Raw genomic sequence first — 26,677 nt, 5'->3', positions numbered from 1 at the left:
CTTCAAGATCGTTTTGACCACACTGACTGGGAAATGTTCCGAGCAGCCTGAGAGAATAACACCGATCTATACGCTGACTCGGTGAGTGAGTTTATAAGGAAGTGCATTGGAGATGCTGTACCACTGACTATTAAAACCTATCCTAACCAGAAACCGTGGATGGATGGTGCCATTCGCGCAAAACAGAAAGCGCATTTAACCATGGAAAGAAGACTGGAAATATGGCCGAATTAATATTAACTGTAGTTATTCCCTCAAGTCATTCAAACAAGTAAGGTTGCTATAGAGACAAAGTGGAGTTGGAATTCAACGGCTCAGACACGAGACGTGTGTGGCAGGGTATGCAGGAAATCGCTGACTACAAAAAGAGAACCAGCTACGTTACGGACACGGACATCTCGCTTCCAGACAAACTAAACACCTTTGCCCGCTTTGAGGATAATACTGTGCCACCATCACGGCCCGCTAACACCGCTCCTCCGTGACCGATGTGAGTAAGACATTTAAACGTGTTAACTCTCGCAAGTCTGCTGGCCCAGACGGCATTCCTTGCCGCGTCCTCCGAGCATGCGCAGACCAGCTGGCTGGTGTGTTTACGGACATATTCAATCGCTCCCTATCCCAGTCTGCTTTCATGACAAGATGGCCACTATTGTTCCTGTACCCAAGAAGGCAAAAATAACTGAACTTAGCACTCACTTCTGTCATCATGAAGTGCTTTGAGAGACTAGTCAAGGATCATGCCACCCTAGACCCTCTTCAGTTTGCTTACCACCCCAACAGGTCCACAGACGACGCAATCGCCATCACACTGCCCTATCCCATCTGGACAAGAGGAATACCTATGTAAGAATGCTGTTCATTGACTAAGCTCAGCATTCAACACCATAGTACCCTCCAAGCTCATCATTAAGCTGGAGTCCCTGGCTCTCAATCCGCCCTGTGCAATTCGGTCCTGGACTTTATGATGGGCCACCCCTAGGTGGTGAAGGTAGGAATCAATATCTTCGTTGACCTTTAACACTGGGGCCCCACAAGGGTGTGTGCTCAGCCCCCTCCTGTACTCCCTGTTCACCCATGACTGCGTGGCCATGCACGCCTCCAACTCAATCATCAAGTTTGCAGACGACACCACAGTAGTGGGCTTGATTACCAACAACGACGAGACAGCCTACAGGGAGAAGGAGAGGGCACTCTGAGTGTGGTGTCAGGGAAAACAACCTCTCGCTCAACGTCAACAAAACAAAGGAGATGATCGTGGACTTCAGGATACAGCAGAGGGAGCACCCCCCATCCACATCAAAGGGACAGTAGTGGAGAAAGTGGGAAGTTTTAAGTTCCTCTGCGTACACATCACAGACGAACTGAAATGGTCCACCCACACAGACAGTGTGGTGAAGGCGCAACAGCGCCTCTTCAATCTCAGGAGGCTGAAGAAATTTGGCTTGTCACCTGAAACCCTCAAACAGATGCACAATCAAGCCCATCAGACTGTTAAACAGCAATCACTAACTCCGAGAGGCTGCTAACTACAGACTCCTATCACTGGCCACTTTTATAAAATGCCCCCAAGCATACTTCCAAAGTTGTGGCAAAATGGCTTAAGGATAACAGAGCCATGGTATTGGAGTGGCCATCACAAAGCCCTGACCTCAATCCTATACTACATTTGTGGGCAGAACTGAAAAAGCGTGTGTGAGCAAGGAGGCCTATTAACCAAACAGTTACACCAGCTCTGTCAGGAGGAATCTGCCAAAATTCACCCAACTTATTGCGGGAAGCTTGTGGAAGGCTACCCAAAACGTTTGACCCAAGTTAAACAATTTAAAGGCAATGCCACCAAATACTAATTGAGTGTATGTAAACTTCTGACCCACTGGGAATGTGATAAAATTAAATGTGAAATAAATAATTTTCTCTACTATTATTCTGACATTACACATTCTGTAAAATAAAGTGGTGATCGTAACTGACCTAAGACAGGGAATTTTTACTTGGATGACATGTCAGGAATTGTGAAAATCTGAGTAATATATTTGGCTAAGGTGTATGTAAACTTCCGACTTAAACTGTATGTATATACTGTACCTTATACCATCTATTGCACCATGCCTATGCCGCTCATCCTTATATTTATATGTACATATTCTTATTCCTCCCTTTAGATTTGTGTGTATTAGCTAGTTGTTGGTGAATTGTTAGTTAACTTCTTAGATATTACTGCACTGTCGGAACTAGAAGCACAAGCATTTCACTACACTCACATTAACATCTGCTAACCATGTGTATGTGACCAATAACATTTGATTTCATTTATATACAAAAGTATGTGGACACCCCTTCAAATTAGTGGATTCGGCTATTTCAGTCTCAACTGTTGCTCTGACAACTGTATAAAATCGAGCACACAGCCATGCAATCGCCATAGACGAACATTGGCAGTAGAATGGCCTTACTGAAAAGCTCAGTGACTTTCAATGTGGCACGGTCATAGAATGCTCCTTTTCATCACATTTCTGCCCTGCTAGAGCTGCCCTGGTCAACTGTAAGTGCTGTTATTGTGACTTGGAAATGTCTAGGAGCAATAACCGCTCAGCCGAGAAGTGTTATGCCACACAAGCTCACAGAAATGGACCGCTGAAGCACGTAGTGCGTAAAAATCATCTGTCCTTGGTTACAACACTCACTACCGAGTTCCAAACTGCCTCTGGAAGTAATGTCATCACAATAACTGTTCGTTGGAAGCTTCATGAAATGGGTTTCCATGGCTGATCAGCCGCACTCAAACCTAAGATCACCATGCGCAATGCCAAGCGTCGGCTGGAGTGGTGTAAAGCTCGCCGCCATTGGACTCTGGAGCAGTGGACACACCTTCTCTGGAGTGATAAATCACACTTCACCATCTGGCAGTCCTACAGACGAATCAAGGTTTGGCGCATGCCAGGAGAACCCTACCGGATGCCAGGAGAACCAATGCATAGTGCCAACTGTAATGTTTGGTGGAGTATGAATAATGGTCGGGAGCTATTTTTAATGGTTCGGGCTAGGCCCTTAGCACTGACGATTCTGTGCTTCCATCTTTGTGGAAACAGTTTGGAAGGCTCTTTCTTGTTTCAGTAGGACAATTCCCCCGTGCGCAAAGCGAGGTTCGTACAGAAATGGTTTGTCGAGATAGGTGTGAAAGCACTTGACTGGCCGGCACAGATCCCTGAGCTCAACCCCATCGAACACCTTTGGGATGAATTGGAATGCCCACTGCGAGCCAGGCCTAATCGACCAACATCAGTGCCCCACTCACTAATGCTCTTGTGGCTGAAAGCAAGCAAGTCCCCTCAGCAATGTTCCAACAATGGAAAGCCTTCCCAGAAGAGTGGAGGCTGTTATAGCAGCAAAGGGGGACCAACTCCATATTAATGCCCATTATTTTGTTCGACGAACAGGTGTCCATATATTTTTGGTCATGTTGTGTATCTCCCGCTCCCATCTCCTAGAGTTAACACTGACGATAGTAGGCTTCAAACATTTTGAAAACGGAGGTAAACCCGCAGCCACACACACACACAGGATATGTGACGAAAGAGAGACTAAAGATCAGCCTCTCCAACTCGCAGCTCAATTCATTTAGCCAAATCTCTAGTCTACTTGCAGCCGACACACTGATTAGATAGAAAAGATTTCATAACTATCTATCTGAGATGGTGGGTGTCCTCTTTCTTGTGTTTTTTGAGGTGAAACGACCCAAGGATTTATTCACTTCACAACTGGTCATTCCCACCTTCCCACTTGGTTATGAATGCAGCATCGGGCTACATTATGTTAACACTAATCAACACGAGCTTTGATTCTACTTCCAATCAGTTTTTAGCCAATGGGTGCTGTCAGTGATGTCAACATGTGCTGTAGGCCTAATGGATTTCAGCATGATATGCATTGCATTTGCACACAGTTTTTCAGGCTTCAAATATAAACTGGTTATGCAAAAGGTTTTTTTTCTCCCCTTTTTAGGTGGAATACATGTTGATTGAAATTGATGAGAAAAATGAAAAGGTTCGTCTTGTTCTCAATGGTGGGGAGGTTTTGGAAACCCTTCAAGACAAAGGTGAAAAGACAAACCCCAAGTAAGTCAGCTTTAAATCTGTTTAGAAAATGACACGATTATCGTGTTGAGTTGAAACTGGCTGCTATTTATCTGCCTTATGTTAAAGTAGAATATTTATATTTTACACTCATATCGCTGTTTTTGCGATCTAACTTATTTTTAAGAAACTTGCCTCAACCAGCGATTCACTTCCTCATCCTTGTGCAGTATGGGGGCTCAAACATTTAGTAATTTATTAGATGCTCTTATCCAGAGCAACTTAGAGTAGTGATTGCATATACAGTTGAAGTCTGAAGTTTATATACACTTAGGTTGGAGTCATTAACTCGTTTTTCAACCACTCCACTCATTTCTTGTTAACAAGCTACAGTTTTGGCAAGTTGGTTAGGACTAGAGGTCGACCGATTATGATTTTAACGCCGATAGTGATTATTGGAGGACCAAAAAAGCCGATGCCGATTAATCAGTATCTGCTTTTATTTTTATATATATATATATATATATTGTTTTGTAATAATGACCATTACAACAATACTGAATTAACACTTATTTTAACTTAATATAAAACATCAATAAAATCAATTTGGCCTTAAATATTGAAACATGTTCAATTTGGTTTAAATAATGCAAAAACAACGTTTTGGAGGAGGTAATATGTGCCATGTAAAAATGTGTGCCATGTAAAAAGCTGATGTTTAAGTTCCTTGCTCAGAACATATGAAAGTTGGTGGTTCCTTTTAACATGAGACTTCAATATTCCAAGGTAAGAGGTTTTAGGTTGTAGTTAATATAGTATTTATAGGACTTTCTCTCTATACCATTTGTATTTCATATACCTTCGACTATTGGATGTTCTTATAGGCACTTTAGTATTGCCAGTGTAACAGTATAGCTTCCGTCCCCCTCCTCGCCCCAACCTGGGATCGAACCAGGAACACATCGACAACAGCCACACTCGAAGCATCGTTACCCATCGCTCCACAAAAGCCGCGGCCCTTGCAGCGCAAGGGGAATAACTACTCCAAATCTAAAAGCGAGTGACGTTTGAAACGGTATTAGCGCACACCCAGCTAACTAGCTAGCCATTTCACATTGGTTACACCAGCCATTAGGCTGATGGGCTTGAAATCATAAACAGCGCTGTGCTTGTGAAGAGTTGCTGGCAAAACGCATGAAACTGCTGTTTGAATGAATGATTACGGGCCTGTTGCTGCTCAGTCAGACTGCTCTATCAAATCAGACTTAATTATAACATAATAACACACAGAAATACGAGCCTTTGGTCATTAATATGGTCGAATCCAGAAACTATAATTTCGAAAACAAGACGTTTATTTCAGTGAAATACGGTCTAAATATTCTTGTTACATTGCACAACCTTCAATATATGTCATAATTACGTAAAATTCTGGCAAATTAGTTCGCAATGAGCCAGGCAGCCCAAACGGTTGCATATACCCTGACTCTGCGTGCAATGAACGCAAGAGAAATTACACAATTTCACCTGGTTAATATTGCCTGCTAAACTGGATTAGTAGTTATAGCTAGTGATTATGATTGATTGTTTTTTATAAGATACGTTTAATGCTAGCTAGCAATTTACCTTGGCTTCTACTGCATTCGCGTAACAGGCAGGCTACTCGTGGAGTGCAATGGTTAGAGCGTTGGACTCGTTAACTGCGGTTGCAAGATTAGAACCCGTGAGCTGACAAGGTGAAAATCTGTCGTTCTGCCCCTGAACAAGGCAGTTAACACACAGTTCCTAGGCAGTCTTTGAAAATAAGAATTGGTTTCTTAACTGACTTGCCTAGTTTAATAAAAGGTATAAAAATATATATATATACAGAAAAATACCGCCCAAAAATACTGATTTCCGAATGTTATGAAAACTTGAAATCGGCCCTAATTAATCAGCCATTCCGATTAATTGGTCGACCTCTAGTTGGGACATCTAGTTTGTGCATGACAAGTAATTTTTCCAACAATTGTTTACAGACAGATTATTTCACTTATAATTCACTGTATCACAATTCCAGTGGGTCAGAGGTTTACATACACTATGTTGACTGTGCCTTTAAACAGCTTGTAATTCCATAAAATGATGTTATGGCTTTAGAAGCTTCTGATAGGCTAATTGACATCATTTGAGTCAATTGGAGGTGTTTTTAATTTAATTTTACCTTTATTTAACCAGGCAAGTCAGTTAAGAACACATTCTTATTTTCAATGACGGCCTGGGAACAGTGGGTTAACTGCCTGTTCAGGGGCAGAACGACAGATTTGTACCTTGTCAGCTCGGGGGTTTGAACTCGCAACCTTCCGGTTACTAGTCCAACGCTCTAACCACTAGGCTACGCTGCCGCCCACGTGTACCTGTGGATGTATTTCAAGGCCTTACCTTCAAACTCAGTGCCTCTTGACGTCATGGGAAAATCAAGAGACTTCAAAAAAACAATTGTCTGGTTCATCCTTGGGAGAAATTTCCAAACACCTGAAGGTACCACATTCATCTGTACAAACAATAGTACGCAAGTATAAACACCATGGGACCATACAGCCGTCATACCGCTCAGGAAGGAGATGCGTTCGTTCTGTCTCCTAGAGATGAACGTACTGTGGTGCGAAAAGTGAAAATCAATCCCAGAACAACAGTAAAGGACCTTGTTTCCTCCAGCATCACATACTTCCGGCACAGACAGAAATGGCCGCCTCGCTTCGCGTTCCTAGGAAAACCAGCAGTATTGTTTTTGTTTTTTTCTCGTGTTATTTCTTACATTGGTACCCCAGGTAATCTTAGGTTTCATTACATGCAGTCGGAAAGAACAACTGAATATAAGAGCAACGTCAACTCACCATCAGTACGATCAGGAATATGACTTTCCCGAAGCGGATCCTGTGTTCTGCCTTCCACCCAGGACAACTGAATGGATCCCAGCCTGCGACCAAAAACAACGACGTCGTAAAAGAGGGAAACGAAGTGGTCTTCTGGTCAGGCTCCGGAGACGGGCACATCGCGCACCACTCCCTAGCATACTACCTGCCAATGTCCAGTCTCTTGACAACAAGGTTGATGAAAACCGAGCACGCGTAGCATTCCAGAGGGACATCAGAGGCTGTAATGTTCTTTGCTTCACGGAAACATGGCTCACTCAAGAGACGCTAATGGAATCGGTGCAGCCAGCTGGTTTCTTCACGCATCGTGCCGACTTCTGGTAAGAAGAGGGGCGGGGGCGTATGCCTTATGATTTAACGAGACGTGGTGTGATCACAACAACATACAGGAACTCAAGTCCTTCTGTTCACCTGATTTAGAATTCCTCACAATCAAATGTCGACCGCATTATCTACCAAGGGAATTCTCTTCGATTATAATCACAGCCGTATATATTCCCCCCCCCAAGCAGACACATCGATGGCCCTGAACAAACTTTATTTGACTCTTTGCAAACTGGAAACCACATATCCTGAGGCTGCATTCATTGTAGCTGGGGATTTTAACAAGGCTAATCTGAAAACAAGACTCCCTAAATTGTATCAGCATATCGATTGCGCAACCCAGGGCTGGTAACCTTGGATCATTGCTATTCTAACTTCCGCGATGCATATAAGGCCCTCCCCCGCCCTCCTTTCGGAAAAGCTGACCACGACTCCATTTTGTTGCTCCCTGCCTACAGACAGAAACTAAAACGAGAAGCTCCCGCGCTCAGGTCTGTTCAACGCTGGTCCGACCAATCTGATTCCACGCTTCAAGGCTGCTTCGGTCACGTGGACTGGGATATGTTCCGCATTGCTTCCAACAACAACATTGACGAATATGCTGATTCGGAGAGCGAGTTCATTAGAAAGTGCATTGACAATGCCGTTCCCATAGCAACGATTAAAACATTCCCAAACCAGAAACCGTGGATTGATGGCAGCATTCGCGTGAAACTGAAAGCGCGAACCACTGCTTTTAACCAGGGAAAGGTGACCGTAAACACGACCGAATACAAACAGTGTAGCTATTCCCTCCGCAAGGCAATCAAGCTAAGCGTCGGTATAGAGACAAAGTAGAGTGACAATTCAACGGCTCAGACACAAGGTATGTGGCAGGGTCTACAGTCAATCACAGATTACAAAAAGAAAACCAGCCCCGTCTCGGACCAGGATGTCTTGCTCCCAGGCAGACTAAATAACTTTTTTTTGCCCGCTTTGAGGACAATACAGTGCCACTGTCACGGCCCGCAACCAAAACCTGCGGACTCTCAGGAAACAGTAGAGGGAGCACCCCCCTATCCACATCGATGGGCAGTAGTGGAGAGGGTAGTAAGTTTTATGTTCCTCGGCGTACACATCACGGACAAACTGAATTGGTCCAGTCACACAGACAGCGTCGTGAAGAAGGTGCAGCAGCGCCTCTTCAACCTCGGGAGGCTGGAGAAATTCGTCTTGTCACTAAAAGCACTCACAAACTTCTACAGATGCACATCGAGAACATCCTGTCGGGCTGTATCACCGCCTGGTACTGCAACTGCTCCGCCCACAACTGTAAAGCTGTCCACAGGGAAGTGAGGTCTGCACAACGCATCACCGGGGGCAAACTACCTGCCCTTCAGGACACCTACACCACCCAATGCCACAGGAAGGCCATAAAGATCATCAAGGACAACAACCACCAGAGCCACTGCCTGTTCACCCCACTATCATCCAGAAGGCGAGGTCAGTACAGGTGCATTAAAGCAGGGACCGAGAGACTAAAAACAGCTTCTATCTCAAGGCCATCAGACTGTTAAACAGCCACCACTAACATTGAGTGGCTGCTGCCAACACACTGACACTGACTCAACTCCAGCCACTTTAATAATGGGAATTGATGGAAATTGATGTAAAATATATCACTAGCCACTTTAAACAATGCTACTTAATATAATGTTTACATACCCTACATTACTCATCTCATATGTATATACTCTACTCGATACCATCTACTGCATCTTGCCTATGCCATTCTGTACCATCACTCATTCATATATCCTTATGTACATATTCTTTATCCCTTTACACTTGTGTGTGTGTATAAGGTAGTAGTTTTGGAATTGTTAGGTTAGATTACTCATTGGTTATTACTGCGTTGTCGGAACTAGAAGCACAAGCATTTCGCTACACTCGCATTAACATCTGCTAACCATGTGTATGTGACAAATACATTTGATTGGATCTTCACAAGTACAAAAGTATCTCTAGCCACAGTAAAAATGAGTCCTATATCAACATAACCTGAAAGGCCGCTCAGCAAGGAAGAAACCACTGCTCCAAAACCGCCATAAAGCCAGACTACGGTTTGCAACTGCAAATGGGGACGAAGATCGTACTTTTTCGAGAGATGTCCTATGATCTGATGAAACAAAAATAGAACTGTTTGGCCGTAATGACCATCGTTATGTTTGGAGGGAAAATTGGGAAGCTTCCAAGACTAAGTACACCATCCCAACCATGAAGCACGGGGGTGGCAGCATCATATTGTGAGGGTGCTTTGCTGCAGGAGGGACTGGTGCACTGCACAAATAGATGGCACCATGAGGAAGGAACATGTGGATGTATTGAAGCAACATCTCAAGACATCAGTCAGGGATTTTAAGCTTGGTCGCAAATGGGTCTTCCAAATGGACAATGACCGCAAGCATACTTCCAAAGTTGTGGCAAAATGGCTTAAGGACAACAAAGTCAAGGTATTGGAGTGGTCATCACAAAGCGCTGACCTCAATCCCATAGAAATTTTGTGGGCAGAACCGAAAAAGTGTGCGAGCAAGGAGGCCTACAAACCAGACAGTTACACCAGTTCTGTCAGGAGGAATGGGACAAAATAAATAAATAAAAGCTGAAATAAATAATTCTCTCTACTATTATTCTGACATTTCACTTTCTTAAAATAAAGTGGTGATCCTAACAGACCTAAGACATGGCATGTTTACTTGGATTAAATGTCAGGAATTGTGAAACTGTTTTTAAATGTATTTGGCTAAGGTGTATGTATACTTCTGACTTCAACTGTATTTTGTTTCCCCGTACTGTCATTCTGAACTTTATCAGCAACGCTATATTACATTTTGTTGCGACTCAAATGGAACAGCTGGATAGGGGAAATCTGCTCGAGTCGCACAAAATTGAATATAACGTTGCGGATATAGTTTGGAATGACACAATTTCATGTGTACAACTAAAGACCTGCATCACTTTAATGAGGGCGTTTAGGTTTTTAAAAGGATGTATTTGGGTGTTTCTGGAGTGTTAGTTCATATTTTTTCAGAGCTTTGTACTGCGCACTGAGGATGAGGAAGTGAATCACTGGTTAGAGGTTTCTCAAACAAGTGAAATCACAAAACGTGTCTTGCTCCTTCTATAACATGTAATTTACATTAAAAAATAGACATTTGGTTGTTAAACTTTTTATTTTTTACATTGCAGGTATTAAAGACATCTTTTGTCACTGAATAAGACAGTGTTCCATTAGCCTCTTTAGCAACTTTAAAAATACATGAAGGAGCTTCCCTTATGGCTTGCTCATGCAAAAGCTACTTTACATGTATGCAACTTTAGCATGAGTTTTACTTTCTTAAAAAAAAATGTTTTTTTAACGATGCTCTTACAAAAACACTTGAGTCACCCTGCCCGCTACACCGTGGGCTGATAAATTACTTCTGCAGGTTAAAAAGCCTTAATCTCTATTTGATGTACTTGTATTTGTACAAGCCCCACAGTAATGGTCTGCTTGCCTACTGCCCATGATGTCCTAAATCTGTGAAGCCTACTTAACCCAGGGGAAATACCAGTGTCAGTGGGGAATTGTAGCTAGAGCTGTAGCATTCCTCATTACTGCCTCTGTCGCACATACTGAAGAGCACGTGCCCTGAAGCACAAACACAGCATTTTCCCCCCTGCTGACATAGTGTCTCACATTAGATAAAAAAACAAACATGTTTACTTTAATGTGAAAGAGTCCATTGTGTTATGCTGATCTATCTGATCAAGGACCTTGTTTACATTATTCATTTGGCCTCTAAATACGGAAATGGGCTTTTATTTTTTAAATTTTTTTAATGCTTTGTTTTTATTTGTAGCCATCCTACCCTTTGGAGGCCAGAGTATGGCAGCTACATGATCGAAGGGACTCCGGGGCAGCCATACGGTGGGACGATGTCAGAGTTCAACACGGTGGAGGACAACATGGGAAAGAGGAGGCGAGAGGCCTCATCTGTGCTGAATAAGAATGAAACCCTTGCCACCATCACATCATTCCCAAGGTAGTTTAGTACCTATTTTGTCACTCACTCAACCATTTGAAACTTTGTTTATTTCATTTATAGTACCTTAACATTATTGTTATTCTTGTAACAATGGTTTTAGGTTAGGTTGTCCAGGCTTCACCCAGCCAGAGTACAACCCAACACCTGTTGAAAAAGGAGTGTCCAAATCACTGTTCTTCCCAGATGAAGCCATAAACGGACACCCAAGATTCAGGTAGGCTTGAATGTATATATGTATGTGTGTCAGAAGTTTACATACACTTAGATTGGCGTCATTAAAACGTGTTTTTCAACCACTCCACAAATTTCTTGTTAACAAACTATAGTTTATGGCATGTCAGTTAGGACATCAACTTTGTGCATGACACAAGTCATTTTTTCTTGTGTCATGCATGCAATTATTTGACTTATAATTCACTGTATCACAATTCCAGTGGCTCAGAAGTTTACATACACTATGTTGACTGTGCCTTTAAACAGCTTTGAAAATTCCATAAAATGATGTTATGGCTTTAGAAGCTTCTGATAGGCTAATTAACATAATTTGAGTCAATTGGAGGTGTACCTGTGGATGTATTTCAAGGCCTACCTTCAAACTCAGTGCCTCTTTGCTTGACATCATGGGAAAATCCAAAGAAATCAGCCAAGACCTCAGAAAAAACATTGTAGACCTCCACAAGTCTGGTTCATCCTTGGGAGAAATTTCCAAACGCCTGAAGGTACCACTTTCATCTGTACAAACAATAGTACGCAAGTATTAACACCATGGGACCGTGCAGCCGTCATACCGCTCAGGAAGGAGACTCGTTCTGTCTCTTAGAGAGGAATGTACTTTACTGCGAAAAGTGAAAATCAACCCCAGAACAACAGCAAAGGACCTTGTGAACATTCTGGAGGAAATGGGTACAAAAGTATCAATATCCACAGTAAAACGAGTCCTATATCAACGTAACCTGAAAGGCAACTCAGCAAGGAAGAAGCCACTGCTCCAAAACCACCATAAAAAAGCCAGACTACGGTATGCAACTGCACATGGGGACAAAGATCGTACTTTTTGGAGAAATGTACTATGGTCTGATGAAACAAAAATAGAACTGTTTGGCCATAATGACCATCATGTTTGGAGGGTAGAGGCTTTAGGGAGGCTTGCAAGTCGAAGAACACCATCCCAACCATGAAGCACGAGGGTGGCAGCTTGTGGGGGTGCCTTGCTGCAGGGGTGCCTTGCTGCAGGAGGGACTGGTGCACTTCACGAAATAGATGGCATCATGAGGGGGGGAAATTGTGGATATATTAAAGCAACATCTCAAGACATCAGTCAGGAAGTTAAAGCTTGGTCGCAAATGGGTCTTCCAAATGGACAATGACCCCAAGCATACTTCCAAAGTTGTGGCAAAATGGCTTACGGACAACAAAGTCAAGGTATTGGAGTGGCCATCACAAAGCCCTGACCTCCATTCAAAAGAACATTTGTGGGCAGAATTGAAAAAGCATGTGAGAGCAAGGAGGCTGACAAACCTGAATCCGTTACACCAGCTCTGTCAGGAGGAATGGGGAAAAATTCATCCAACTTGTGGAAGGCTACCTGAAATGTTTGACCCAAGTTAAACAATTTGAAGGCAATGCTACAAAATACTAATTGAGTGTGTGTAAATGTCCTATCCACTGGGAATGTGATGAAAGAAATAAAAGCTGAAATAAATCATTCTCTCTACTATTATTCTGACATTTCACATTAAAATTAGGTGGTGATCCTAACTCACCTAAGACAGGGAACTTTTACTTGGATTAAATGTCAGGAATTGGGAAACTGAGTTTAAATGTATTTGCTAGGTGTAAGTACATTTCCGACTTCAACTCTGTGTGTATTATTTAACCTTTAACTAGGCAAGTCGGTTAAGAACAAATCCTTATTTACAATGATGGCCTACCAAAAGGCCTCCTGCGGGGATGGGCGCTGTTTAAAAAAAAATATATATATATTAATATTAAAAAAACAGGGCAAAACTCATCACGACAACACTACATAAAGAGAGACCTAAGAAAACAGCATGGCAGCGACACATGGTAGCAGCACAAAACATGGTACAAACATTATTGGGCACAGACAACGACACAAAGGGCAAGAAGGCAGAGACAACTATGCATCATGTGAAGCAGGCACAACTGTCAGTAAGATTTAGTCTTTGAATGAAGAGATGGAGAGAGAACAGTCCAGTTTGAGTGTTTGTTGAAGCGAACTGAAAAGAGGAGCGACCCAGGAAAGTTTGCGCTTTGGGGATCCTTAGCAGAATGTGACTGGCAGATCAGGTGTTGTATGTGGAGGATGCGGGCTGCAGTAGGTATCTCAGATAAGGGGGGGGAGGCCTAAGAGGATAGGCATAATAGGCATCAACCAGTGGGTCTTGAGACATGTATACAGAGAACCAGTTTACAGAGGAGTATAGAGTGCAGTGATGTGTCCTATAAGGAGCATTGGTGGAAAATCCCAACTGTAAAGAACATCTTGCCGCTCGAGAGCGCCCTTACCTGCCAATCTATAAATTACGTCTCCGTAGTCTAGCGTGGGTAGGATGGTCATCTGAATCAGCGTTAGTTTGGCAGCTGGGTTGAAAGAGGAACGACTACAATAGAGATTTAACCTTAGCCTGCAGCTTTGATGTTTGCTGAGAGAAGGACAATGTACCATCTAGCCATACTCCCAAGTACAGATATGATGTGACTACCTCAAGCTCTAAACCCTCAGAGGTAGTAAGCACACTGGTGGGGAGAGGGGCATTCTTCTTACCAAACCACATTACCTTTTTGTTTTGCAGGTGTTCAGAACAAGGTTAAGGGCAGAGAAAGCATGTTGGACACTAAAAGCTTTGTTGTAGAGCGTTTAACACAATCTGGGGAGGGGCCAGCTGAGTATAAGAACCTGCGCTACCTTTGTTCCACATATACACTACATGACCAATAGTATGTGGACACCTGCTCTTCGAACATCTGTCCAAAATCATGGGCATTAATATGGAGTTGGTCCCCCCTTTGCTGCCACAACAACCTCCACTCTTCTGGGAAGGCTTTCCAGTAGATGTTGGAACCATAGATCGACCGATTATGATTTTTCAACGCTGATACCGGTTATTGGAGGACCAAAAAAGCCGATACCGATTAATCTGCCAATTTTTAACTTTTTAAAAATGTGCAATAATGACAATTACAACAACACTGAATGAACACTTATTTTAACTTAATATAATACATGAATAAAAATCCATTTAGCCTCAAATAAATAATGAAACGTGTTCAATTTGGTTTAAATAATGCAAAAACAGTGTTGGAGAAGAAAGTAAAAGTGCAATATGCGCCATGTAAGAAAGCTAACGTTTAAGTTCCTTGCTCAGAACATGAGAACATATGAAAGTTGGTGGTTCCTTTTAACATGAGACTTCAATATTCCAAGGTAAGAGGTTTTAGGTTGTAGTTAATATAGTATTTATAGGACTATTTCTCTCAGCGAGTGACGTTTGAAACTCTATTAGCGCACACCCAGCTAACCATTTCACATCGGTTACACCAGCCATTAGGCTGATAGGCTTGAAGTCATAAACAGCGCTGTGCTTGCCAAGAGCTGCTGGCAAAACGCATGAAAGTGCTGTTTGAATGAATGCTTACGAGCCTGCTGCTGCCTACCATCGCTCAGTCAGACTGCTCTATCAAATCAGACTTAGTTATAACATAACACACAGAAATACGAGCCTTTGGTCATTAATATGGTCGAATCCAGAAACTATAATTTCGAAAACAAAACGTTTATTTCAGTGAAATACGGAACCGGTCTGTATTTTATCTAATCGGTGGCATCCCTAAGTCTAAATATTCTTGTTACATTGCACAACCTTCAATGTTATGTCATAATTATGTAAAATTCTGGCAAATTAGTTCGCAATGAGCCAGGCTGCCCAAACGGTTGCATATACCCTGACTCTGCGTGCAATGAACGCAAGAGAAATTAAACAAATTCACCTGGTTAATATTGCCTGCTAACCTGGATTTCTTTTAGCTAAATATGCAGGTTTAAAAATATATACTTCTGTGTATTGATTTTAAGAAAGGCATTGGTGTTTATGGTTAGGTCCAGTCGTCCAACGATTGTGATTTTTTTCGCAAATGTGCTTTTGTTAAATCATCCCCCAGCGTTGCATCGATTATATGCAACGCAGGACATGCTAGATAAACAAGTAATATCATCAACCATGTGTAGTTATAACTAGTGATTTATTATTGATTGGTTGTTTTTTATAAGATAAGTATAATGCTAGCTAGCAACTTACCTTGGCTTCTACTGCATTCGTGTAACAGGCAGGCTCCTTGTGGAGTGCAATGAGAGGCAGGTGGTTAGAGCGTTGGACTAGTTAACTGTAAGGTTGCAAGATTGGATCCCCCGAGCCGACAAGGTGAAAATCTGTCGTTCTGCCCCTGAATAAGGTAGTTAACCCACCGTTCCTAAGCCGTCATTGAAAATAAGAATGTGTTCTTAACTGACTTGCCTAGTTAAAGGTCTAAATTTAAATCCGCAAAATCGGCGCCCTAATTAATCGGCCATTCAGATTAATTCTTCGACCACTAGTTGGAACATTGCTGCGGGGACTTGCTTCTATTCAGCCACAAGATCATTACTGAGGTCTGGCTGAGATGTTGTTGCTCCTAGATGTTTCCACTTCACAATAACAGCACTTACACTTGACCAGGGCAGCTCCAGCAGGGCAGAAATCTGACGACCTGACTTGTTGGAAAGGTGGCATCCTATTACGGTGCCGTGTTGAAAGTCACTGAGCTCTTCAGAAAGGCTGTTCTACTGTCAATGTTTGTCTATGGAGATTGCATGGCTTTGTGCTCGATTGTATACACCTGTCAGCATGTGTGGCTGAAATAGCGAAATCCACTAATTTGAATGGGTGTCCACATACGTTTGTGTATATATTGTATATTTGCAGTATGTTGTCTCACTGCTATGATATGTCAAGTTTGAGCTCTTTTTTTGAATTCCCTTGAATACAGAAATTTGTGAATGTTTTTTCAGCACCCTGACCAGAAACATTCGTCACAGAAGAGGAGAGAAGGTAGTGATCAACGTACCCAGTAAGTGTAAATAAAAATCGGTCTTCACCATTTGCACTTAACAGTTACACCACTCAGTCAAATACATTTTGTCATTTTCACTGGTCAAATTTAGGATACATACTTATCGGTATCTATTTTTCACTGCTTCTTTCTCCTTGTTAGTCTTTAAAGACAAGTGCACTCCATCTCCATTTGTGGAGAAGTTTCCGGAGGATGATGGGGAGGCCGCCAGAGCAGCTCTCCCTGATCACATCTACATGGATGCCATGGGCTTCGGAATGGGCAACTGCTGTCTTCAGGTATATGCTACACATTATACTAATAGTAACATTGTATACTGTCGTTATTTGTTTGTCTTTGGATGCATGTTCCTTTTTTCAGTCGCACATCATAAATTACGTGTTCATATACTAGACTAGAGAATATTTTTTAAAGGTTGTGGGCATGTTTATATAAGCCTGTTGATTAGTCCTTAAATTAACTTGAACCTTTTTATGTTTTTCCAGGTGACATTCCAAGCTTGCAGCATTGAAGAGGCGAGGTACCTTTATGACCAACTAGCAACATTCTGCCCCATAGTGGTAAGATATGCTTAGAAAATGTACAGAAAAATTGCATCAAGTAGTAATTTTTTTAATCAAAGGTGTCGTAAATGGCTTTGTTTGAATCATTACAGTATTCAATAATGCTTTGGTTGTTTCGAGTGCTTTTTGTGTGTTGGAAACTGGAAAGCTAATTGTTGATCGTTTACAGATGGCCCTCAGTGCTGCTTCGCCGTTTTACAGAGGCTATGTGTCAGACATTGATTGTCGCTGGGGAGTTATTTCTGCCTCGGTGGATGACAGGACCGGGGAAGAGAGAGGGCTGGAGGTGAGCAGATGAATCATGAAAAACTGGCCCCTAATTAAAGAAATAAGGCCCACTCGCTTGTCGCTAGTTGCTTCAGGGGGTTGAGTGTCCGGCTCAGATAGGCATTATGAATTTCTCTGTTGATTTCCTGGTATTCAAATGTAACGTTAGTCAGAGCAGGTTTTCAGTTATTTGTTTCTTGAATTGTGAGAAGATTTTCCTACTTTTCATATTCATGGTCTTTTAATGTCTATGAAAATGTTGTCTTTGCAGCCTTTGAAAAGCAACAAATTTCGAATCTTGAAATCAAGATATGATTCAATTGACAGCTACCTCTCCAGTTGTGGCGATAAGTACAATGACATAGATCTGACAATAGATGAGGAGATCAACAAACAGTTGCTGGATGCAGGTAAACACTGTAACAGAACATGTTGAATGATAAGTGACTGGGGAGAATATTATTTTAAAATGAGTAGTAAAATAATCATACAAAAAGTGATGTATTGTTTAAGCATTGAAACTGCCTGTATGACAAGGTTTAAATTTTTTAAAATTAGATTTGTTTTAATCATAAAATGTTCTATAGAGACGTGATCAGAATCTGTGTTTTGTAGGGATCGACAAACTGCTGGCCCAACACATAGCCCATCTTTTCATCCGGGACCCGCTGTCACTCTTTGAGGAGAAAATTCACCTGGATGATGAAAACGAGTCGGATCACTTTGAGGTTAAAATGATACCCACCCTATACTGACTTACTGTGGCTGCATTACTGCTGAAAACCAGACCAATGCTTGTGACAGATTTTAAAAGGAGGATTTTTTGTTTATATAATCAAAATATATTTTCCATGTCATGTCTCTCTTGTAGAATCTGCAGTCAACCAACTGGCAGACAATGAGGTTCAAACCTCCTCCTCCAAACTCGGACATCGGATGGCGAGTTGAGTTCCGCCCCATGGAGGTAGCATAAGCCTTACAACTCTGACACAAAAGATTGAATATAATTTGGATATTTACCTGAAATGCGCTCATTGGCAATTTATGCATGTCTGCTAAATAGTGTTACGTGAACAAACAATGCTTGCAACAGGATTTACATGTACTGTGTCATAACTTATTTTTGTACAATGTTAGTGTAGAAATATTTAGTGGACGTTTTCTTTTATTTCAGGTGCAACTTACCGATTTTGAAAACTCTGCTTACGTTGTTTTCATCGTCCTGCTCACCAGGGTTATCCTGTCCTATAAACTAGACTTTCTCATCCCCTTGTCAAAGGTGAGAATGTGGTTGTTCTTGTTACACTTTTCATTCGCTGAATTTTATGAAATTCAATTAAGTTAGACTGGTTGTTTTTGTGGAGTTCCCAGTACATTCACTTTCGAGTCTCATAGCAATGGGTCTGAATACTTACGTAAATAAGGTATTTCTGTTTTTTAATTTTTAATACCTTTGCTAAAATTTCTAAACCTGTTTTTTGCTTTGTCATAATGGGGTATTGTGTGTAAATTGATGAGGAAAACTATTTAATCAATTTTAGAATAAGGCTGTAACCTAACAAAATGTGGAAAAATGTAATGTGTCTGAATACTTTCCGAATGCACTGTATAGGTCTGTGATATAACACCATTTGTTTTAGTGTGCTTTGTCTTGTCTTTGAACAGGTTGACGAAAACATGAAAGTGGCCCAGGAAAGAAATGCAGTCCAAGAGGGCATGTTTTACTTCCGGAAGGACATCTATAAAGGTGAGATGATACAAGTCCAGTGTTTTGAAATCTGGTCGGGGCGCGTTTTGTCAATGCCTAAACAGTTTAATGCTTCCTCTTCTCTTGTGTCATAGGCTGTAACCCTGTCCTCGATAGCTCCTCAGCGGCCCAGAACGGCTTGGACAGTGAGGGTGACAATGAGTACATACTGATGAGCATTGACACAATCATCAATGGAAAGGTGCTTATGAATAATATTTCTAATTTAATATATCTTTCTCCTGAGCCCTTTACTGCAAATCAGGTTTGAGGAGTTCGTAAGGTAACTTTAGTCAACTCTTGAGTTCAAATGTGGATAACCGGTACCACGAAAGTGGCTCACCTTTTAGCCAGATACATTTCTATGGCAACAAATCCTTCAGAACTAACCTGCTTCGAACAGGCTAACTCAGAGAACTCCATTTATCCGGAATGAAGTGTCTGAGCCACGAGTTGAAGACTAATTAAATAGGATGCCACATTTCATAGGATGCCACATTTCCAACAAGTCAGTTCGTCACATTTCTGCCCTACTAGAGCTGCCCCAGTCAACTGTAAGTGCTGTTATTGTGAAGTGGAAACATCTAAGAGCAACAATGGCTCAGCCGCGAAGTGGTGTATATTTTGCCGCCATTGGACTCTGGAGCAGTGGAAATGCGTTCTCTGGAGTGATGAATCACAGTTCACCATCTGGCATTCTGACGGAAGAATCTGGGTTTGGCGGAAGCCAGGAGAACACTACCTGCCTCAATGCATAGTGCCAACTGTAAAGTTTGGAGAAATAATGGTTTGGGGCTGTTTTTCATGGTTCAGCCTAGGCCCCTTAGTTCCAGTGATGGGAAAGCTTAATGCTACAGCATACAATGACATTCTAGACGATTCTGTGCTTCCAACTTTGTGGCAACAGTTTGAGGAAGACACTTTCATGTCTTTGCATGACAAAGCGAGGTCCATCCAGAAATGGTTTGACCACAACCATATTTAACACCTTTGGGTGTTTGGAACGCCTACTACGAGCAGGCCTAATCGCCAAACATCAGTGCCGACCTCACTAATGCGCTTGTTGCTGAATGGAAGCAAGTCCCCACAGCAATGTTCCAACATCCACATATTTTGGTCATGTAGTGTATAATCCATAAAGGCAGTTCCCATTTAAGTCAAGACTGGCAGCCATTGTTAGTGTACCCATGAGTTTAACAGTCAAGTTGCCAGGGTGGTTAGAGGTTCCAAAACCCGTCTATGGTATCAATGCAACAAGCTGTTCCTCGGGAGTGATATTAGTTGGAAGATGGTGATCATGCAAAGCCGGCAATGACGATAAATAATAAAACAGACTGCACTTCTAAAAGCCTATTTCACACCATAGCATGTTGAATTTGCAAGACAACTGTTCTTTCATTTTGATTTCAGCACAAATGAAAATGGCACGGACTCACCCATGTTTGATGTTTCAGTAATGTCTCGATGAAGAATTCTGTGTTTGACTAGCAATGTTGTTTATACATGTGCAGTTACAAGCCTGCTAGATTTAGCTACACGCCAACGCGGGGTTGCCAGGTCTAGCTAAAATGTCTATCCCAATGACCACTCAAAACCCGCCCAAGCCTGAAAACTGGCCCAAGTTTTTTTTTTTTTTTTTTTTTCTCTCTCGCAGCAACAGAGTTGCCAGAGGAGTTGCCACAAAAGTAGCAGTATCTGGTGTGGCCACAAGCTGCATTAAGTACTGCAGTGCGTCTCCTCATGGACTGCACCAGATTTGCCAGTTCTTGCTGTGAGATGCTACCCCACTGTTCCACCAAGGCACCTGCAAGTTCCCAGACATTTCTAGGGGGAATAGCCCTACCCCTCACCCTCCGATCCAACAGGTCCCAGATGTGCTCAATGGGATTGAGATCCATGCTCTTCGCTTGCCATGGCAGAACACTGACATTCCTGTCTTGCAGGAAATCACGCACAGAACGAGCCGTATGGCTGGTGGCATTGTCATGCTGGAGGGTCATGTCAGGATGACCCTACAGGAAGGGTACCACATGAGGGAGGAGGATGTCTTCCCTGTAACACACAGCGTTGAGATTGCCTGCAATGACAACAAGCTCAACCTGATGATGCTGTGACACATCGTCCCAAACCATGACGGACCCTCCACCTCCAAATCTATCCCGCTCCAGAGTACAGGCCTTCGTATAACGCTCATTCCTTCGACGATAAATGCGAATCCAACCATCACCCCTGGTGAGACAAAACCGTGACTCGTTAGAGGAGAGCACTTTTTGCAAGTCCTGTCTGGTCCAGTAACTGTGGGTTTGTGCCCATAGGTGACGTTGTTGCTGGTGATGTCTGGTGAGGACCTGCCTTACAACAGGCCTACAAGCCCTCAGTCCAGCCTCTCTCAGCCTATTGCGGACAGTCTGAGCACTGATGGAGGGATTGTGCGTTCCTGGTGTAACTCGGGCAGTTTCCATCCTGTACCTGTCCCGCAGCTGTGATGTTTGGATGTACCGATTCTGTGCAGGTGTTGTTACACGTGGTCTGCCACTGTGAGGACAATCAGCTGTCCGTCCTGTCTCCCTGTAGCGCTGTCTTAGGCGTCTCACAGTATGGACATTGCAATTTATTGCCCTGGCCTCATCTGCAGTCCTCATGCCTCCTTGCAGCATGCCTAAGGCACGTTCACGCAGATAAGCAGGGACCCTGGGCATCTTTCTTTTGGTGTTTTTCAGAGTCAGTAGAAAGGCCTCTTTAGTGTCCTACGTTTTCATAACTGTGACCTTAATTGCCTACCATCTGCAAGCTGTTAGTGTCTTAACGACTGTTCCACAGGTGCATGTTCATTAATTGTTTATGGTTCGCTGAACAAGACTGGGAAACAGTATTTAAACCCTTTACAATGAAGATCTGTGAAGTTATTTGCATTTTTACAAATTATCTTTGAAAGGGATTTCTTTTTTTGCCGAGTTCATTTTTGGGGGGGTTGATATGCCACAACATGGCTATGGTCATAGGACCTAGGTCCTTCACAAAAGTTAATGAGTTGCCTACTACTGATAGATAAATACAGCTGTCAACTGAGCCAGAAATGTACATAAAAAAATTATCCTCTAAAATGACCAACATTGGAACAATATTTTGCATAAATGTACAGAAATAATTAACCTACATGTAAAAGTGTAGCCTAGGCTGTAGCCAATATGCATGTAACCTATCATGTCCACACCGATGCTGACATGGAGGCGCCAGAACATGTAGCTTAACTTCAATGAAACTTTGAAATACATAAAGTCTAAAAGCCAGGCATGTTTGACAGTAATGTCGGATAATTAACATAGTCTTGATTCTGTTGACATACTCTGAATGATTCGTTCAGATCAAATGGCCATGAGCCAAGAGAAAGGCCAGTGTCTTGCACAATGCACACATTACCCATTTTGCAACTATTTAATCATAAACTTAACTGTTCAAAACCTGGAGGTTTTACGTCATTTTATAAGGCAAAAATCAGACCATATGTTGAGGGAATTCTTTTATAAACACTATAAAATGTGCCATTGAAACCAGTATTTTCTATTATTCTATTGGTTTTCAAATAGACTTCCTTGTCCACCAGGGAAAGGCACATCCTACTCATATTAGACACCCATACTAGTTGTTGCATCTTTAGATCTCCGCTTTCTAAATTTATAGCATATTTATGTGTCACATGAAAACGCTTGCATGTGCCATGCGCGTTTTAGAACAGTGTGTTCCCGCTAATTGCATTTTGGAACCTTCTCCCGTAACCTACTGCCATATGCGCATTGCTGCACTTATAATGTGAAGAAATAATATTTTATAAACATTTTAAGATAAATGTTCTGATCTGTTGCATTAGCATTATTGCTTTTTAAATATTTGATGTACGGTAGTTGTCCCAGAATCTGTTTAAACCATCCCAGACTTGTTTTTTGCGTCCCCGGAAGGACTGGACAACCTTAATTTAAAGCCCTGGCAACATACCAAGTGAGAAAGCACATTCTTCGATTTTTCTTTCTGAAACTGTTGGATGACTATTTCTTAGTTTCTCTCCCTTGCTGTGTTGCCTCTAGTAGGCTAGTGATTAGTAGGACTGGGGGGCGGTCAGGATACAACGAACGAGGCAAACAAGAATTATAGTGGGAGAAGTATCTAGCTAGTGCTAATTAAATCGTTTGTTGTTTTCAAATCGCTTGTCATGACTGCCTCCCTCCTCACCACTCACTGCCTGATAGTCAGCCGTAGCAGGTCACAGTGAAATAAAATAATAATAATTAAAGAAAAATTCCATGGCAACTGCGGTGCAATTTAGAAGTGGCCCAAAATCCTGCAACCTCCGACCAATACGTTTTCACCCTGTGACATTGTTTTCAAAGTAGCCCATTTTTCGCGGGCAAACCAACAATATCCACCTTCGTAGTATGGATGAAGCTGGCTAGATTTCTAAAAGCCGGAGTAGATCTAGCTTGCTTCGTAGGATAACACTCTGTCTGCACTCTTGAGTTTCAACTATAACAGTTGTTGTTTCTTATCATTTAGGAAGGAGTTTTTCAAGGGCTGATACCAATCCTTAACTGCTACCTGGAAAACATGGAGGTGGACGTCGATACAAGATGCACCATCCTGAACTACCTGAAGCTCATCAAGAGACGCGCCTCAGGTACAGTATATTTAGCAAATGGACAATGACAATTTGACACTGGGTTGGGTAACATGTTTTTGTGGCCCATAGGATTTCGTGAAAGCACGCAGCATTCTAATAGTGGAAGGCACATTTTGCTCCCTGACACTGTCAAAAAGGTTTGGTAGCTCTTTGTGCATTCGTGTTGAATCTGAACTGAAGCCACATGAAAATGTATATGATTATAAATGCCAAACATTAACTTGTTTGGTTTTGGTGTATCTGTTAGTGTAACATCTTAATGATCAAATCCCCCCAAAATCATGATCTTTCTCCTTGTTGCTGATGTAGGTGAACTGATGACCATAGCAAAGTGGATGAGGGAGTTTGTCGACAAGCACACTCAATACAAGCAAGACAGCGTAATAACTGACAAAATAAACTACGACTTACTCCGCAAGTGTGACAGTATCTCAAAAGGAGAGGAGCGATGCCCAGAACTTTTTGGAGACCCAGTCAATCGGGGCAAATAAACCAATTGTCACAGCTGTAATCCATGAATTAATGTGTTGTCCATCATCAATGATGTACGTGAAAAGAGAGCCTAAATATCTGGCTGAACAAAGAAGTGGTCCAAACTACACTAAACAAAAATATAAACGCAACATGTAAAGTGTTGGTCCCAGGTTTCATGAGCTGAAATAAAAAATCCCCAAAATGTATTAATCTCAACTTTTGTGCACAAATTTGTTTACATCCATGTTAGTGGGCATTTCTCCTTTGTGCAGTCAAGTTGAGGGAGTGTCCACCAGAGCTGTTGCCAGAGAATTTAATGTTTAATTTCTCTACCGTAAGTCATGTCAATGTCGTTTAAGAGAATTTGGCAGTAAGTCCAACCGGCCTCAGCTGTAGACCACTTGTAACCACGCCAGCCCAGGACCTCTGCATCCGGCTTCTTTGTCTGAGACCAGCCCCCCAGACAGCTGATGAAACTGTGGGTTTGTACAACTGATTAATTTCTGCAAAAAAAAAATCAGAAACAAATCTGCGTGCTCGTTCGTCATCCTCACCAGGGTCTTGACCTGACTGCAGTTCGGTGTCGTAATCAATTTCAGTAGGCAAATGTTCACCTTCAATAGCCACTGGCACGCTGGAGAAGTGTGCTCTTCACGGATGAATCCCGTTTTCAACTGTACCGTGCAGACTGTACATGGCATCGTGTGTGTGTGTGAGCGGTTTTCTGATGTTCACGTTGTGAACAGAGTGCCCCATGTTGGCGGTGGGGTTATGGTATGTGCAGGCATAAGCTACGGACAACAAACACAATTACATTTTATCGTTGGCAATTTGAATGCACAGAGATACCGTGACGAGATCCCGAGGCCCATTATCGTGCCATTCATCCGCCACCACCTCAGAGGAGTGGGACAACATGCCATAATCATAGCCTGATCAACTATATGCGAAGAAGATGTTGCACTGAATGATGCATATGGTGGTCACACCAGATAGTGACTGATGTTCAGATCCACGACCCTACTTTTATTTACATTATTTATCTGTGACCAAAATATGCATATCTATATTTCCAGTTGTGAAATCTATGTATTCGGGCCTAATGAATTTATTTAAATTGACTGATTCCTTGTGACCTGTAACTCAGTGAAATTGTTGCATGTTGCATTTATATTTTTTTCAGTGTAATTGAGTTTTAATGGAGAACATAGAATTGCATGTGTGCATTGCGAAGGTGAAGCCGGTGTATTGAAGTTGTATATACTGTTACAGAGAAACCATAACAAAATGCAATCTGATGTGTAATTGGATATGTAAATATTTTTCTTCTGTTCATGGTAAATGTAATGAACACAAGTTCACTTTAATATTTAAGTGTAAACTATACTTCCATCTGCTCTACAAACATTAACAAGGGTTCTTACGTTTCCAAATGTGGTATATCTGCATTTGTCTGAAATAATTTTTGTTTTTGTGAGAAATGTAAAATGAAAAGTGTGATTTGCTGTGCTGACATGACAGTAGAACATTAAGAAAGTAGTATGACATTGAAGTGAATGTTAGCATTTGGTTGGAATGTCTCATTGAATAAATCTGTGTACAGCACTAAGTACAGTATTTATCTTGGTTACTTGGTTCTGGTTCCTCGATAATATGCTCATTGTGGAATGAGACCTTTTAATTCACTAGAGGGTGCTAGTGGCATACCAAATGTACATTACTGTTGAATGGCATAACGCTCCAAAGGAACCAATCTTATCAATGTAAACATCTTTTATACGTTACATATTAAAGATGGATCAAATCTGCCCATAAACATTTTAAAAAATCAGTGCAGATGTAAAGAATTATGTTCCACGCCCTACAAATATAGGCCTACGCTTGAATAGTATAAAAGTGGCCATTTTTAGTCTAGTTAAGCAAGTCTCCATCCTATCACACAGGGGCGGATTGGCAATCTGGCAAATGCCAGATTAGCTGGTCCAATATATAGAATTTTATCTCACAAACATGGTTAGCAGATGTTAATGCGAGTGTAGCGAAATGCTTGTGCTTCTAGTTCCGACCATGCAGTAATATCTAACAAGTAATCTAACAATTTCACAACAACTACCTTATACAAGACGTTTTCGTCTTTTGAGCTTCTAGTCATAAAATCTATGCAGCCTACTCAATCACTTTTTATAGCTACTGTTTACAGGCCTCTTGGGCCATATACAGCGTTCCTCATTGAGTTCCCTGAATTCCTATCGGACCTTGTAGTCATAGCAGATAATATTCAAATTTTTGCTGACTTTAATATTCACATGGAAAAGTCCACAGACCCACTCCAAAAGGCTTTCGGAGCCATCATCGATTCTGGGTTTTGTCCAACATGTCTCTGGACCTACTCACTGTCACAGTCATCCTCTGGACCTAGTTTTGTCCCATGGAATAAATGTT

At 41.9% G+C, this 26,677-nt stretch overlaps 1 protein-coding gene across 3 annotated transcripts in view; it reads left to right on the top strand.

Annotated features, from left to right (window-relative positions):
* LOC115113039 (glutamate--cysteine ligase catalytic subunit-like) overlaps positions 1-25,844 on the top strand; it is a 35,698-nt gene extending 9,854 nt beyond the window's left edge. The window contains exons 2-16 of one of the 3 annotated variants that reach the window (XM_029640236.2): positions 4,006-4,118; positions 11,197-11,379; positions 11,483-11,596; positions 16,451-16,509; positions 16,654-16,790; positions 16,998-17,072; positions 17,245-17,361; positions 17,614-17,752; positions 17,958-18,070; positions 18,214-18,306; positions 18,517-18,621; positions 19,008-19,089; positions 19,185-19,291; positions 23,638-23,758; positions 24,071-25,844. In XM_029640236.2, coding sequence (XP_029496096.1) covers positions 4,006-4,118; positions 11,197-11,379; positions 11,483-11,596; positions 16,451-16,509; positions 16,654-16,790; positions 16,998-17,072; positions 17,245-17,361; positions 17,614-17,752; positions 17,958-18,070; positions 18,214-18,306; positions 18,517-18,621; positions 19,008-19,089; positions 19,185-19,291; positions 23,638-23,758; positions 24,071-24,252 — 1,740 coding nt within the window. In that variant the 3' untranslated portion in view covers positions 24,253-25,844. The remainder of the gene's footprint in view (positions 1-4,005; positions 4,119-11,196; positions 11,380-11,482; positions 11,597-16,450; positions 16,510-16,653; positions 16,791-16,997; positions 17,073-17,244; positions 17,362-17,613; positions 17,753-17,957; positions 18,071-18,213; positions 18,307-18,516; positions 18,622-19,007; positions 19,090-19,184; positions 19,292-23,637; positions 23,759-24,070) is intronic. The other 2 variants (XM_029640239.2, XM_029640237.2) reach the window with 2 other exon arrangements.
* The last annotated feature ends 833 nt before the right edge of the window (positions 25,845-26,677 follow it).

Source organism: Oncorhynchus nerka, linkage group LG28 (assembly GCF_034236695.1).
Source record: "Oncorhynchus nerka isolate Pitt River linkage group LG28, Oner_Uvic_2.0, whole genome shotgun sequence".
Taxonomy (NCBI): domain Eukaryota; kingdom Metazoa; phylum Chordata; class Actinopteri; order Salmoniformes; family Salmonidae; genus Oncorhynchus; species Oncorhynchus nerka.
The sequence above is the reverse complement of the archived record's forward strand: the minus strand, read 5'-3'. Positions and strand labels throughout refer to the sequence as shown.